At 40.7% G+C, this 13,691-nt stretch overlaps 1 protein-coding gene across 1 annotated transcript; it reads right to left on the bottom strand.

Moving 5' to 3' along the window:
• Positions 1-12,345: 12,345 nt before the first annotated feature.
• On the bottom strand, positions 12,346-13,381 carry TAS2R10 (taste 2 receptor member 10). Its single transcript, XM_025930811.2, has one exon. It carries the CDS (start codon positions 13,246-13,248, stop codon positions 12,346-12,348), a length of 903 nt encoding a protein of 300 aa, XP_025786596.1. The 5' UTR covers positions 13,249-13,381.
• Between the last annotated feature and the right edge of the window lie 310 nt (positions 13,382-13,691).

Below are 13,691 nucleotides of genomic sequence, written 5' to 3'. Positions count from 1 at the left end.
TGGATCCAACTTGACTTATGGGTCCAAGATGGCTATCCACTTGTTTCAATTATATTGATTTGGTAATCCATCTTGCACCCCTGCTTGAGATGCCACCTCTATTTAAATGATAATTTCCCAGGGCACCAGTTGAGGATCTGACTTTGGCTCAGGTCATGATCTCTCAGCTTGTGAATTGGAGCCCCCCGTCGGGCTCACTGCTATCAGCCTGTCGGCACAGAGCCTGCCTCAGATCCTCTGTCTCCCTCTCTCTGCCCCTCCTACGCTTGTGCTCTCCCCAAAATAAATCAATATAAAAAAATTGTTTTAATAAAATAAAAAATAAGATAAATGATAATTTCCCTTATGTATTTGCAGATGAAGTGGCTACTGTTCTTGTCTTTTAATGCATTAGTAATGACCAGAAGGACTGTGAGTGGCATGGCTATTTCCACCTGCGTAAGGAGAACTTACGACAAGTTGAGATTTTAAATTTCACCTCCTGACAGTCTGAAAACCAGAGGTCTGTGGTGACCCTGAAAGATTCACTTGTTTTCTATGCCTGTAAGTCAGATCTAAAAGTTAATTGTGTAGATAAGAGATTTACCATACCAGATGTATTCACAGACTCATCAAGTCTCATCGAATGAAATTTAGAGCAATGATGGGAAACGAGTAGGACCTTAAAACTGGGAATGAGGATATCTAGGTGCACTTGGATAAAGAAAGCTGAGAATCTCAAACTCCTTTCTGGTGGAGGCAGTCCACCTTCCCGTGTCAGAGGGAATCTGCCTCATTTCGCTTGAAGACCGTATAGCAACCTCACCCGGGAAAGTTACCATGCAAAGCGATGCTTATTTACCTTAAGACCCACCTCAGTCACCATTTTTGTCTCTAGACTCAGAACCAAGGTCCTACTGCAGCGTGCTCCAGGCAGTGGGGGAGAGGACAAAGCGGGAAGATAATTACAAAATCTGACCAAGAGGGAAAACATTTCAAAAGAATTGCAAGATTTCACTCATTTATGTTGGCTGACAGTCAAAGCACACACATAAGAACGGACTCTAAGGATTTCAGACCAAAGAGGATAGATCCCAGCACTGAATCTGGGGCAACATATTGATATAGCTGCCCCTTTATAGAGTCTAGGTTCAGCATGTTCACTTGTGTCATTTCTCGAAATCTCTTGGGATCGGAAGCGCTCGAACACAAACACAGCTAGGCAGATGTTCCTTTAAATTCATTTTCTTTTCCTCGTTGAAATACTTTGTACCGTTCTTTAGAATCTTACATTCTCTGTTGACATTTTCTCTTTAATTATGCTACTGATTATTGCAGGTCAAGTCAGGCAAATGACTATATTTTCCACATGTATTGTTATGCCCAGAATTCGTGATCCCCAAAGACCACTAGGGAGCCGAGTCCGATGCAAAAGCAAAGAGCCTTTATTCGAGCTAGCTCGAGCTCAATCCCCTACCTGCACCGACGCAGCGGTGAGATACCAGGGAAAGAGAGCGAGTTTCAAAAGGACAAAGGTTTTATTGGGGCCTGGGGGCAGTTGGTGAGGTAATGGCTATGGCCTCAGCCGATTGGCTGGGGAAGGGTCCTGGGGAAGGGTCCGAGTCCTGTTAGGCAGGTGAGGGGGGGTTACTCAAGGGGAGGAGGTGTGGTCAAGGTGAAGGACACAGAACAAGATGGAGTCGGCTGGCGTAGGCCCGCCCTTTCAGTATCAAGAATGGAATGTTGCCATACTGGTCTTATTTTCAGACAGCTCGTATTTTTAATTATTCGCTGACTTCATCTACCCCCCCCCCCCCACACACACTCCAAATCCCTCACTATGTCCACTGCAATTCACAGTAAATCATCAGCCAGAAACTTATGTTCTCATTCATTTTTCTGACAGTTCATTTTACTTTCTTTGTTTGAACTCAGAAGGTCTTAAACTTTGGCAGATTGGTGAAGACTGTGATGTCTTCAGAATAATTTTTTTAAGTGAACAAAATGAAAATACATGGAATTTTAGAGGAATCCAGATAAATTAAAGTATATATATTATATATATTTATGTATATTTAAGTCATCTTTATACCCAATGTGGGGATCAAACTTATGACCCCAAGATCAAAAGTCTCATGCTCTTTCAACTGAGCCAGCCAAGTGCCCCAATTAAAGTATATATTTAATGCGATATGGTCATTTCTGTGCTTCTCTTTTCATCTGGCAGAAAGAGCAGTAATAAAGGTAAACGATAATTTGAGGTCTCTCAAACAATAGTGATTTGTGATTTCTAGAAGTAAAAATCACAGGTACTGCTAATGTTTCTATGATTGCTACCTGCATTCATAACTAGAAAGAATGCTAGGTTTAAGCTAAAGGTTAATGAAAAGGAAGATATAATTGGGTGCCCGGACAAGTTCACAGACCTCTCAGTTTTATCCATAGATGCCTTATTTTAAGACCTCACATTATGCTCAGTGAAATGAGTCAGGCAGAGAAAGACAGATACTGTATGTTTTCACTCATACGTGGATCCTGAGAAACTTAACAGAAGACCAGAGGGGAGGGGAAGGAAAAAAAAAAAAGTTAGAAAGGGAGAGAGCCAAACCATAAGAGACTCTTAAATACAGAGAACAAACTGAGGGTTGATGGGGGGTGGGAAGGAGGGGAAAGATGGGCATGGAGGAGGGCACTTGATGGGATGAGCACTGGGTGTCGTATGGAAACCAATTTGACAAGAAATTATATATATATATATATATATATATATATATATATATATATATATGTATATATATAAAATAAGGCCTCACAACTAAATCCTGACTCTCCTCTATGGACATTGCTTCCTCTGCACCCTCTCAAGTGGTAACCATTCTCCCTCTCACACCCCATCGTCCAACTGAGGCGAAGCTGGCCTGGGTGTTTCCTTTCTTTGTCACTTTGAAGAGCTCATTCTCCCTACTTCCTCACAAATCACCCAGCAACTTGGAATCTCCTGTCCTCTATCTATACATTTTTGCAGTGTAATATTGCAATCATTCACCAGCCCTCCTTTTACTTTAGACTTCGGTCTATAGTTAAGTGTATTAGACTTCACCGCCATTCCTTTTGCCAAAGTTCCCCCAACCATCTCTTAATTAGATAAAGTCAGCCTCTAATCTATTTCTCACGAATGGCTAGTAGATACAGTATTATTTCCTGAGTCCTTGTATGTTAAAAGCATCTTCCCTTCCCCAACAACCTTGGTACTTGGAAGACAGTGTGGCTAGTCAGAATATTATTGGCTCACGCTTTTTTCCTTCAGCTTAGTGTTAATTTTGCTCTCTTTTTCCTGTTGTGGACGAATGCTGTTGAGAAGCCGGATATCAGGTTTTATTCTTTCCCTTTCGAGTGACTTGTTTTCTTTGCCTGTTTACTCAGAGCCGTTTATCTTTACATTTAAAGTCTAGCATGATGAGTAGGGGTGTGTCTCTGAGCTTACCTTTCTGGAACGGTTTTCCCATGTGTGCCGTCATGCCAACATATGGCGTCAAGAAATTTTTTTTTTTTTAATGTTCGTTTATTTTTTTAATGTTTATTCATTTTTGAGAGAGAGCTGGTTGGGGAGGGGTAAAGAGGGAGACAGAGGATCCAAAGCAGGCTCTGCAATGACGACAGAAAGTCCAATCTGGGGCTCCAACCCACAAGCCAAGAGATCGTAACCTGAGCCGAGGTCCGACTCTCAATCGACTGAGCCACGCAGGCGTCCCTTTAAGAAATTTATTTTTAAAACGCTTTCTTAAAGCCTCTTTTTAAGTATTAGCCCATTTCCTTACTTTGTTTTTTCTCTTCAGGGAGCCAGTTATTTGTTTACGATGGCCTGCTTTTTCATATTTGCCTTTTCCTCTTTCATATTATTGTCTTTTACCATTTCTGTGTTCCTTCCTCCTTTCTCGTGTCTATCTTTTTTTTTTTTTAAATGTTTATTCATTTTTGAGACAGAGAGAGACAGAGCATGAACGGGGGAGGGTCAGAGAGAGGGAGACACAGAATCTGAAACAGGCTCCAGGCTCTGAGCTGTCAGCACAGAGCCCGACGCGGGGCTTGAACTCACAGACTGCGAGATCATGACCTGAGCTGAAGTCAGCCGCTTAACCGACTGAGCCACCCAGGCGTCCCTCTCGTGTCTATCTTTTATCTCCTTTACTACTTTGTTAGGTCTATGTGCTCCTACGCGCACTAAAATTTCTCTTCACTTCTAGGGTGGTTTTTCTTTCTTTCAATTTTTGGTTTTATTTCTATCAGCTTCTGTGTCATGTCTTCCCATTGTTTAGAACACCTCTTCTTTGAGTGTTTCATTTATGGTTCAGGGTGTTTTTCACTTGTTTCACTCTCTTGAATTCATCTTAGCATGTGTATCAATTTCCCCCTGTTTCATGGTTGTTACTTTTCTAGTGTATATTCATGTACTGAAAATGCTGAAAAGGTTGGTTTTCCCTTTGTGTGTGTGTGTGTGTGTGTGTGTACCTGCTTTTTTTTTCTGCAGTAGTTTTATATGTATGTATTTTATTTTTGCTGTTATGATTACTGTTGTGGTGGTTCTTGGAATTTTAAGGCTATCCCTGCACCAACTACTAGCAAGGCAAATTTTTTTTTTTTTTTTGACAGTTGAAGGGCTAAGGTTGAAGCTGGGTGGTCTTTAGTTATTTCTCAGCTCTGGGATCTTCTTTTTTAAATAATTTATGTTTAATGTTTATTATTGAGAGAGAGAAACAGTGTGTGAAAGGGGGAGGGACAGAGAGAGAGAGAGAGATGCAGAATGTGAAGCAGGCTCCAGTCTCTGAGCTGTCGGCACAGAGCCCGATGAAGGGCTCGAACCAACGAACAGTGACATCATGACCTGAGCTGAAGTCAGATGCTTTACTGACTGAGCCACCCAGCCCCACCCCCGGGATCTTCTTGAGTTACTACAGTTTAGACATTTTCATTATATGTCATTATTCTATGGACAGACTTCCTCTTATTTTCCAGTTTTACCTTGTTTCTCTTACCTGTCTTGCTTGATCTTGGCTTGTGCCTCAAAGAGATGCTGCTTCAGTTTTCTGTTGTGTCTTGCTGTCTCCCTGAGAGGCGCTGCCTTCCTGATGGTGACCTCATGCCCCGGTCATGAGGCATTTTGCATGCCTCTTCATTGCTACTCTTCTGTAGCCAAGTGCAGTGTGCACACAGTCTAACTCATCTTTTTCTCAGGGTGTGGACCTTATGGACGGCATCTGGCTTTTGTCACTTCTAGGGTCCTTCTAAAGCCTCTGCTTCTCTGGGGGTGCCTGGGTGGTTCAGTCGGTTAAGCATCCAACTCGGCTAAGGTCATGATCTCCCAGTTTGTGATTCAAGCCCCACGTCAGGCTCTGGGCTGACAGCAACTTGGAGCCTGGAGCCTGCTTCAGGTTCTAGGTCACCCTTTCTCTCTGTGTCCCTCCCCCGCTCATGTTCTGTCTCTGTCTCTCAAAAATGAATAAATGTTAAAAACATTTTTTTTTAACCTCTGCTTCTCTGAACAGATCACCTGGAGTTCTGAAAAACAGAATAACAATCTAATATACATAATTGTCCATTTGAAAAATATGAAAAAGCAGGGGTGCTGGGATGGCTCAGTTAAGCATCTGACGACTCTTGATTTGAGCTCAGATCATGATCTCACGGTTCGTGAGACTGAGCCCCATATCGGGCTCTGTGCTAACAGCATGGGATCCCCTCTCTCCCTCTCTCTCTCTCTCTGCCCCTACCTCACTGCCATGCTCTCTCTCTCTAAAATAAAAAAAGTGATTAAAATGGCATACTTTTTGTTGTATATATTTTACCATAATAAAAAGACATTTTAAATAAAAACAAAACTTTTAAAACTTGAAACTGCAGACCAGAAAAATAAGCAACATAGGAAAGACTAGAAATAGATAAGACAAGCTAAGCTTCTTATTTTACTTGGGATGAAGATAAAGATATTTTTAAACCAGCACATGAAACTGTGGTATCAATAGAATATAGGAAAGGAGGGGAAGAAAATTAGAAGAAGCATGCAAAATTAAAAAAAAAAAAAGAAATGAGAAGATAGAAAATTCATATAACCGCATTATGGTAAGTGTAAAAATGTCCACTCAATGATCATAATTTTGAAATTCTAATATTAAACAAAGGATCAAAAATCAGATATTTGTTTTCTGCAGGAGACAATAAAAGAAAAATATAGAAATGTTGCAAATATACAGATGGAACACACAGTAATTAAACAGGAAGCAAAGTAACAAAATTAGCGATTTTTTAACATGGACAAAAGAAAATTTAAAGAAAAAACCTACATGAATGGACAAACAGCGTTTTTAATATAAGTAAACAAAATAATAATGAAAGTACTGGAAATGCTCGGGTGGCTCAGTTGGTTAAGTGCCTGACTCTTGACTTCAGAACAGGTCATGACCTCACATCATGAGATCAAGACCTGCACTGGGCTCTGTGCTGAGTGTGGAGCCTGATTAAGATTCTCTCTCCCTCTCCCTCTGCCCCTTCCCCCCACCCCGACTCTCTCAATAAATAAATAAATAAGTGTAACGGCCACAAATGCAATTAAAATTATTAATATTGCTTCAAGTTAAATGCAGCTACATGGGGCACCTGGGTGGCTCAGTCAGTTGAGCGTCTGACTTCAGCTCAGGTCATGATCTCATGGTCTGTGAGTTTGAGCCCCACGTCGGGCTCTGTGCTGACAGCTCAAAGCCTGGAGCCTGCTTCGGATTCTGTGTCTCCCTCTCTCTGACCCTCCCTCAGTCATGCTCTGTCTCCCTCTGTCTCAAAAATAAATAAACATTAAAAAAATTTTTTTTAAAGAAAAAGTTAAATGCAGCTACAAATGACTCATCAATCAATCAATCACTCAATCATCATGAATGAATGCATATCGTCAATTTCAAATTAACACATAAACATGGGTGTAAAGAAGCAGTATCATTAATATGGTTCATCTCATCCATGTAAGTTTGACTGTAGCACCATCAATCTCCTTTCAAGAAAACATAGAACATTCACCAAAGTAGGTCATATATTAGGCCAAATAAATCTTTCTTTTCTTTTTTTTAATTTTTTAACGTTTATTTATTTTTGAGAAGAGAGAGACAGAGCATGAGCGGGGGAGGAGAGAGAAAGAGGGAGACACAGAATCTGAAACAGGCTCCAGACTCTGAGCTGTCAGCACAGAGCCCAACACAGGGCTCGAACCCACAGACCGCGAGATCATGCCCTGAGCCGAAGTCGGACGTTTAACTGACTGAGCCACCCAGGTGCCCCAAATAAATCTTATTCCTAGGCCAAGCATCATACAAATATGTTGCCTGACCCAACTTCAATAAAATAAAATATCAACACAGAAGCTACCTTTACAAGTCTCATATAGCTAGAGAATCATTCCGTTAACTCTTGAATTAAAAGGAAATTACAAGGAATATTTTGAAGCTCTCTGAGCTGATTGACAGTATAAAAACTATTTGTCGGGGCGCCTGGGTGGCTCAGTCGGTTAAGCGTCCGACTTCAGCTCAGGTCACGATCTCGCGGTCCGTGAGTTCGAGCCCCGCGTCGGGCTCCGGGCTGATGGCTCGGAGCCTGGAGCCTGCTTCCGATTCTGTGTCTCCCTCTCTCTCTGCCCCTCCCCCGTTCATGCTCTGTCTCTCTCTCTCTGTGTGTATCAAAAATAAATAAACGTTAAAAAAAATTAAAAATAAAAAATAAAAAAAATAAAAACTATTTGTCAACATTGCAGAATGTATCTAAATCAATATTTATGCAGAAAATATATAGCTTTGAATGTATTTACTAAAAAAAAAAAAATAGAAAGAAGCTAGAAAAGAACAACCAACTTTTGCTTTCAAGGGTACAGAAAACCAGATGTCTGGAGAAATCCCTCCAGTCCAGAATACATTAAAAGATGGGAAAACAAGTTCATAATTACATTAAGTGCATGGCTCAGCTGCCAGGAAAATTTTTAAAAAATATTCTCAGATGCCAAAAATGGTGGGAAATTGAAAATTTTGAGGGGAAAAAGAAGGGCTGAGAGTAGTGGGGGGAGGGGCATTTTCAGCCTCCTTTATACCGGAACATACATTTTAAAGGACCATGTGCATGGTGGGTAGGGTACCTACCTTGGGCCTCTCCACCATTAGAAGTCAGATTGAATGCGATCAATAAAGCAAGACCCCTGAAAGGCAATCCCTTAAAAGCAAATGAAAAAACTCTGGATGCCTAACAAAAGGTTAAAATTAGGGGTATTTACTTCTCGACAGCACTGAATTGAAGGGAGAATGTAATAGATCTGTTATTCTGAGAATTTCCGAGAATAAACTCACCCACAAGCATATTTGTGACCAGAATTTGTACCAGCAGTGCAGCCTAGAAAATCATGAACTGAAAATGCAATTTAAAGAAGTACAGGACAGGTGGTATCCCCCCGCAGCCTCACAAGCAAAGTCACATCCTTTCTGGCAGAGGGCACTGTAAAGACACTTTACCACTGGGAGTTCTTTAAACAATTCCCACAGGTACAGTTCTAATGAAACCAAGTTCCAAGCAGAATCACAAAACATCCGACGACCCGGAGTCAGAATCAAGCCAGTACATGACAGCAACAAGGAGAGAAACAGATTCATAAATACGGAGGACCAGCTGATGGTTGCTAAGGGAGAGGGCAACATGGGTGAAGGGGATTAGGAGGTACAAACTCCCAGTTATAAGATAAATGAGTCACTGGCAGATAAAGCACAGCGTATGGAATATAGTCTGTAATGTGGTTTTATGCTTTTGGTGGTCAGCATTTTATATTGTATGCAATTGTTGAACCACACCCCAAACTAATTTAATATTATATGTCAATCATACTGCAGTTAAAATTTGTTTAACTTTTTAAAAAAGTTTTTATTTACTTATTCATGTTGAGAGAGAGAGAGCATGAGCAGAGGAAGAGCAGAGAGAGAATCCCAAGCAGGCTCTACACTGTCAGTGCCGAGCCCGATGTAGGGCTCTGTCCTACAGCCCATGACATCATGACCCGAGCCAAAACCAAGAGTAGGTCACTTCACTGACTGAGTCACCCTGGAACCCCTAAAACTTTTTAATTAATGAAAGTAAAAAAAAAAAAAAAAAGAGTACAAACAATTAACTAAATTATCAGACCTGCCAAGGCAGTAAACATTTAAAGTTGGTACTTACAGTTTATGAAAACTCTGGAGAATGCTGTTTTTATCATTCCTCAAAGAAAGTTAACCAAACAGATTTTTTTTTTATTTTTGTTTTTACATTTATTTATCTTTGAGAGACAGAGAGAGCACAAGTGGGGAGGAGCAGAGGGAGAAGGAGACAGAATCCAAAGCAGACTCCAGGCTCTGAGCTGTCAACACAGAGCCCAATGTGGGGCTCGAACTCAAAGACCGTGAGATCACGACCTGAGCCGAAGTCGGACGCTCAACCGACTGAGCCACCCAGGCGCCCCCCAAACAGATTTTATATTCATGTATCCTGTTTTTTCTTTCATTATATTTCCCTGATTACATCAATTATTGCATAAATTACAGAAAATTTCGAAATTTACAAAATGTTAAAAGAAGAAAACAAAAATCATCTATAATCCTGCTGTTTGTGGATAAAAGACTTATCCATCTAGTTTACATATAAATGTAATCAAAACAAATTTTTAAGCAACGTACCTATGTATCTATACCTGTCTATTTTGAAATTTGTCTTGAAATCCACACAGAAACATGTTAACACTAGTTAGGTAAGTGTTACAAATATGCACAGTCTTAATTTCTCCTTCGTTCTCTGTGGTTTTGAATTTTAGGTGCAGCGAAACAGTTTGATTTTATAATCAGACAAAAAAAATGGATGAAAGGAACATACGCCAATAAAAACAAATCAAATGTTTTTCAAAATAGCAGTGGAAGAAATCGCAAATGTAAACAAAGGGATTTGAGTTCATATACATTACAAACTGATTTCCACAAACACCACAAATTAAGGTATTTACTGAACAGCAAATTAAGAAAAAAGATCATAACATATATGGCATAATGTTAATATATAAATTGTCAACTTGGTAAGAAACATTACAAGGCGTGAAAAAAAAAAAAAAAACCAGAAGGAAAACAAATGAACAATTCTCCCGAATTATATGCCATTGGTTAATAATTCTGTACAAGTGCTTAACTTCGTTAGTGATCAAATATATGCAAATTACAAAGATGTTTTGTGGTCAAAGTAATAACTTGAAAAATAATAATCTTGAATGATTTTGAGATTAAAATAGGGTGGGTCATGTTTCTCGCTATCAAAATATTAGCTTACTGTTTCTGCGGGGCAACTTAGCAACTGCAAGGAATTTATCAAGTTCTTCCATATTGGAATTTTAAAAAATGTTCTATTTATTGATTTTGAGAGAGAGCGAGAAGCAAGCAGGGGAGGGGCAGAGAGAGAGAGAGAGGGAGAGAGAGAATCCCAAGCAGGCTACTGCCTATCAGCCCAGAGCCCACACAGGGCTCGAATGCACGACCCATGAGATCATGACCTGAGCTGGAATCAGAGAGTTGGACACTTAGCCAACTGAGCCACCCAGGTGCCCTGATATTGGAATTTTTCTTTAAAAAATGATTTCAAATACTGCGCTCTCTATATACTAGTCATGCTGGACTTTCATTTCCTGCAATGCCCTCTACTCCTTCTTGTTTTGACACCTATGCACCCACCCCAAATCTCTCCTGTTCTGCCCACCTCACTCTTAGGCAGTATTCAGATCTAAAACAAAACAAAACAAAAACATTTCAAGCTCAACGACACCTTCTCTACACGCAGGACCAAATCAGGTCATTTGCTTAGCACCCTTCAGTTTTTTTTCTCTCCCAACACCATAAATAGAATTGTTTATTATTTGCTATTTATTTGCTTTTCTACCAGAATATCTTACTCATTACATTGGCCTCTTGTTCAGTACTATAGCCTCGGCACCTAGCAGAGTTAGTGTTCAAAAACTATTAAATGAATTAAGCCCTTATATTTAGATATCTTCTAGGCCCCAGGCCATCGTATAGGGTCCATGGACTTTTACAAGTTGCCAAAATAGGTTACTCAGGTCGCATTCTGGGTTGGATACAAATATTCACTTTAAAAATCAGCATTTTAGGGACACCCGGGTGGCTCAGTCAGTTGAGCGTCCGACTTCGGCTCAGGTCATGATCTCGTGGTTCCTGAGTTCAAGCCCCGTGTCGGGCTCTGTGCTGACAGCTCGGAGCCGGGAGCCTGCTTTGGATTCTGTGTCTCCCTCTCCCTCTCTCCCCTCTCCTGCTTACACTCCTGTCTCTCTCTTTCTCTCAAAAATAAATAAAACGCTAAAAAAAAAAAAAAAAAAATTGAAAACCAGCATTGTAAATGCCTGTGAGCGCGGGTTTGTGTGTATGAATGTAAATATGTGTAAGACCTTAGAGCAGAGCGTCTCACACTTCACACTGATTCTATGCTGGCTTCAGTCTTGTGTCCCTCAACACAACTCAGTGACCCTGGTGAGTCCTTTGGATCTGCACTTCTGGCAGAATCTTTGCTCAGCTCAACTCTAGTTGGTTCATGATTTTGCTTCATCTCAAATGAGTGGGTTTGAAGAATATAAAGACTCGTTTGATCAGTGCTCTGATCCCCTGTCCCCCACGTAGACTGTTTCCTGAGCTATTTCCTACAGAACACCTGCTGCTGTCACTACTGCTGCTCCATCAAACACATGCCAGTTAAAAAAAAAAAAAAAAAAAAGGAAAAAAAAAGAACATTAAGATCTAAACAGTGAAAATAAAAGTGATCTTTTAAAAACTTTAAAATGCACACTCAAAAGCTGCATCTCGGTCTCTGTCTCTCACATCCACATTCTAAACAGCGAGATCGATTACAATTTCTTCGTCTCGCCTTCTTTTTTTCTACGGGTCTTCTGGGTGAAAGGCTGTTAGTGCTTCACGGAAGTCAAGTCAAGCACCGTGAAAACTCTAGTTTTAGGTGCTTAGTCTCACCAGTGAAACCCTTACAGTGAATAGTCTCCAAGCTGTTTCTCCTCTGAGAGGTGTGTGGAAAGGCGTGAGTGCACGGAAACTGACCGAGCCACTGAATTTTCATGGTGAAGAGTGAAATTTCCTACAACGTAGTCAAAATAATTATGGGAGAGTTTAGTGACGCTCAATAACACAGGTACAACTGATGCGAGTATGTCGTGCAAGTGGAACAGAACTGCAGGGGCTTCCTCTTCACTAGAATATTCTCCTAGAACATCCATTTCTCCCCACGCGAGTCTGTGCGGCTGGGAGCAGTCGCCCTGTCTTAACAGCACTTGACCTGCTGCAATGCTCTCAGAGAGGCTTGCTTTAGCTTGCTGTTTCCGAGAATGAGGATAAATGAGTGACCCCAGGGGTACAAGACTGTGGTCGTCATACCAAAAATAAACAGCAATTTTTTTTCCGGCATTGTGAAGCATGCTATTTCTATGGCCAGGCCTATAAAATGCAAGATAAAGAGGATGATAAAAGATATCAAAACTTTCATGGCTTTCATATGCGCTTCTGTACTGGGGTCTTGGAATCCAGTGACATTCAATTGCATCCGCCTGCTGTGTCTCCAAAGGGAAATGATTAACAGGAAACATGTAATCAGGAATAGCGTGAAGAGGAGAAGGACTCCTACGTTGACCAAAATCTGCTTAGTAAAGAACTCACTCTTCGGCATGTTGAGCTGCCAGGTTGCGTTTCCATTCCCCACTTTACTGTCACTAAGAATCTTCACAATTTGAGGGAACGTAAAGAGCCATGAAATAAACAAGGATCCCATCAGAAGGGGAAGAACCCAATTGATTCTACCCTTCAACCAGAGAAACACGTGGTGGGAAAAATTTGCTATCTTCAGGAAATAGAAGGTGCTGAGGCTGGTGGCAAACCAGATGTTTGATTGATTGATAATTATCCATAAGTAGCTAATATAATCAATTAGGTGACCAGAAGAGTACATATCTGGAGAGAATATCTTTATAAATCCATCTGCAATTACTATCAATATCAGACAAATTCTGGAAGTAGCTAAGCCGGTGAGGATGAAGCCAAACATAGAAAACTTTTGGTTCTTCACACAGTCCATACAGTTTACAAGTCCAATAAATCCATTCCCTAAAACCCCCAGTACTGATTCACTAACTGCTATAAAAATGAGAAGGCCTTCCACTATGCTTAGCATATCTGCCGATTCCCAGTATAGCTTCCGTTACATCTGTTTTAGATTACCTGCTGCAGAATGAGACAAACGCTGGCTGCTTGATGGAAGAATTATGCTCTTCTCTTTCATTACACGAAGACTTGAAAGTGCCCCAATAATGCCTTGTGATGGAATCTGAAACGTCTTCATGGAGACCCCCTCAGGGACATCTATAAAACTTAGCCAGCCTGGAGAATGTGTGTCCAAACTGAAGGCTTACCTACAATTTGTTAAGATGCAAATGAAAGTTTCTGTGTTGGGGATTTCACTTGTCCTCCCGGGACTATTTTGCATTTGTTAGCCTGAGTTGTGGAGTGGGAGCGCCCAACGTGTATCCACGGGAAACAACACATGACCGAAACAAAACTTGGACTTCATCTTTTTCTATATCAACTATAACATCATTTATGTTGTGTTTATGACAG

This window comes from Puma concolor, chromosome B4 (assembly GCF_028749965.1).
Source record: "Puma concolor isolate L17-30 chromosome B4, mPumCon1.1.hap2, whole genome shotgun sequence".
Taxonomy (NCBI): domain Eukaryota; kingdom Metazoa; phylum Chordata; class Mammalia; order Carnivora; family Felidae; genus Puma; species Puma concolor.
Note: the sequence above shows the minus strand (reverse complement) of the source record. Positions and strands in the feature narration are given on the sequence as shown.

What these genes read in the sequence shown, in the direction of transcription:
- TAS2R10 (XM_025930811.2), bottom strand. Translation starts at nt 13,248, where the DNA reads ATGCTAAGCATAGTGGAAGGCCTTCTCATTTTTATAGCAGTTAGTGAA.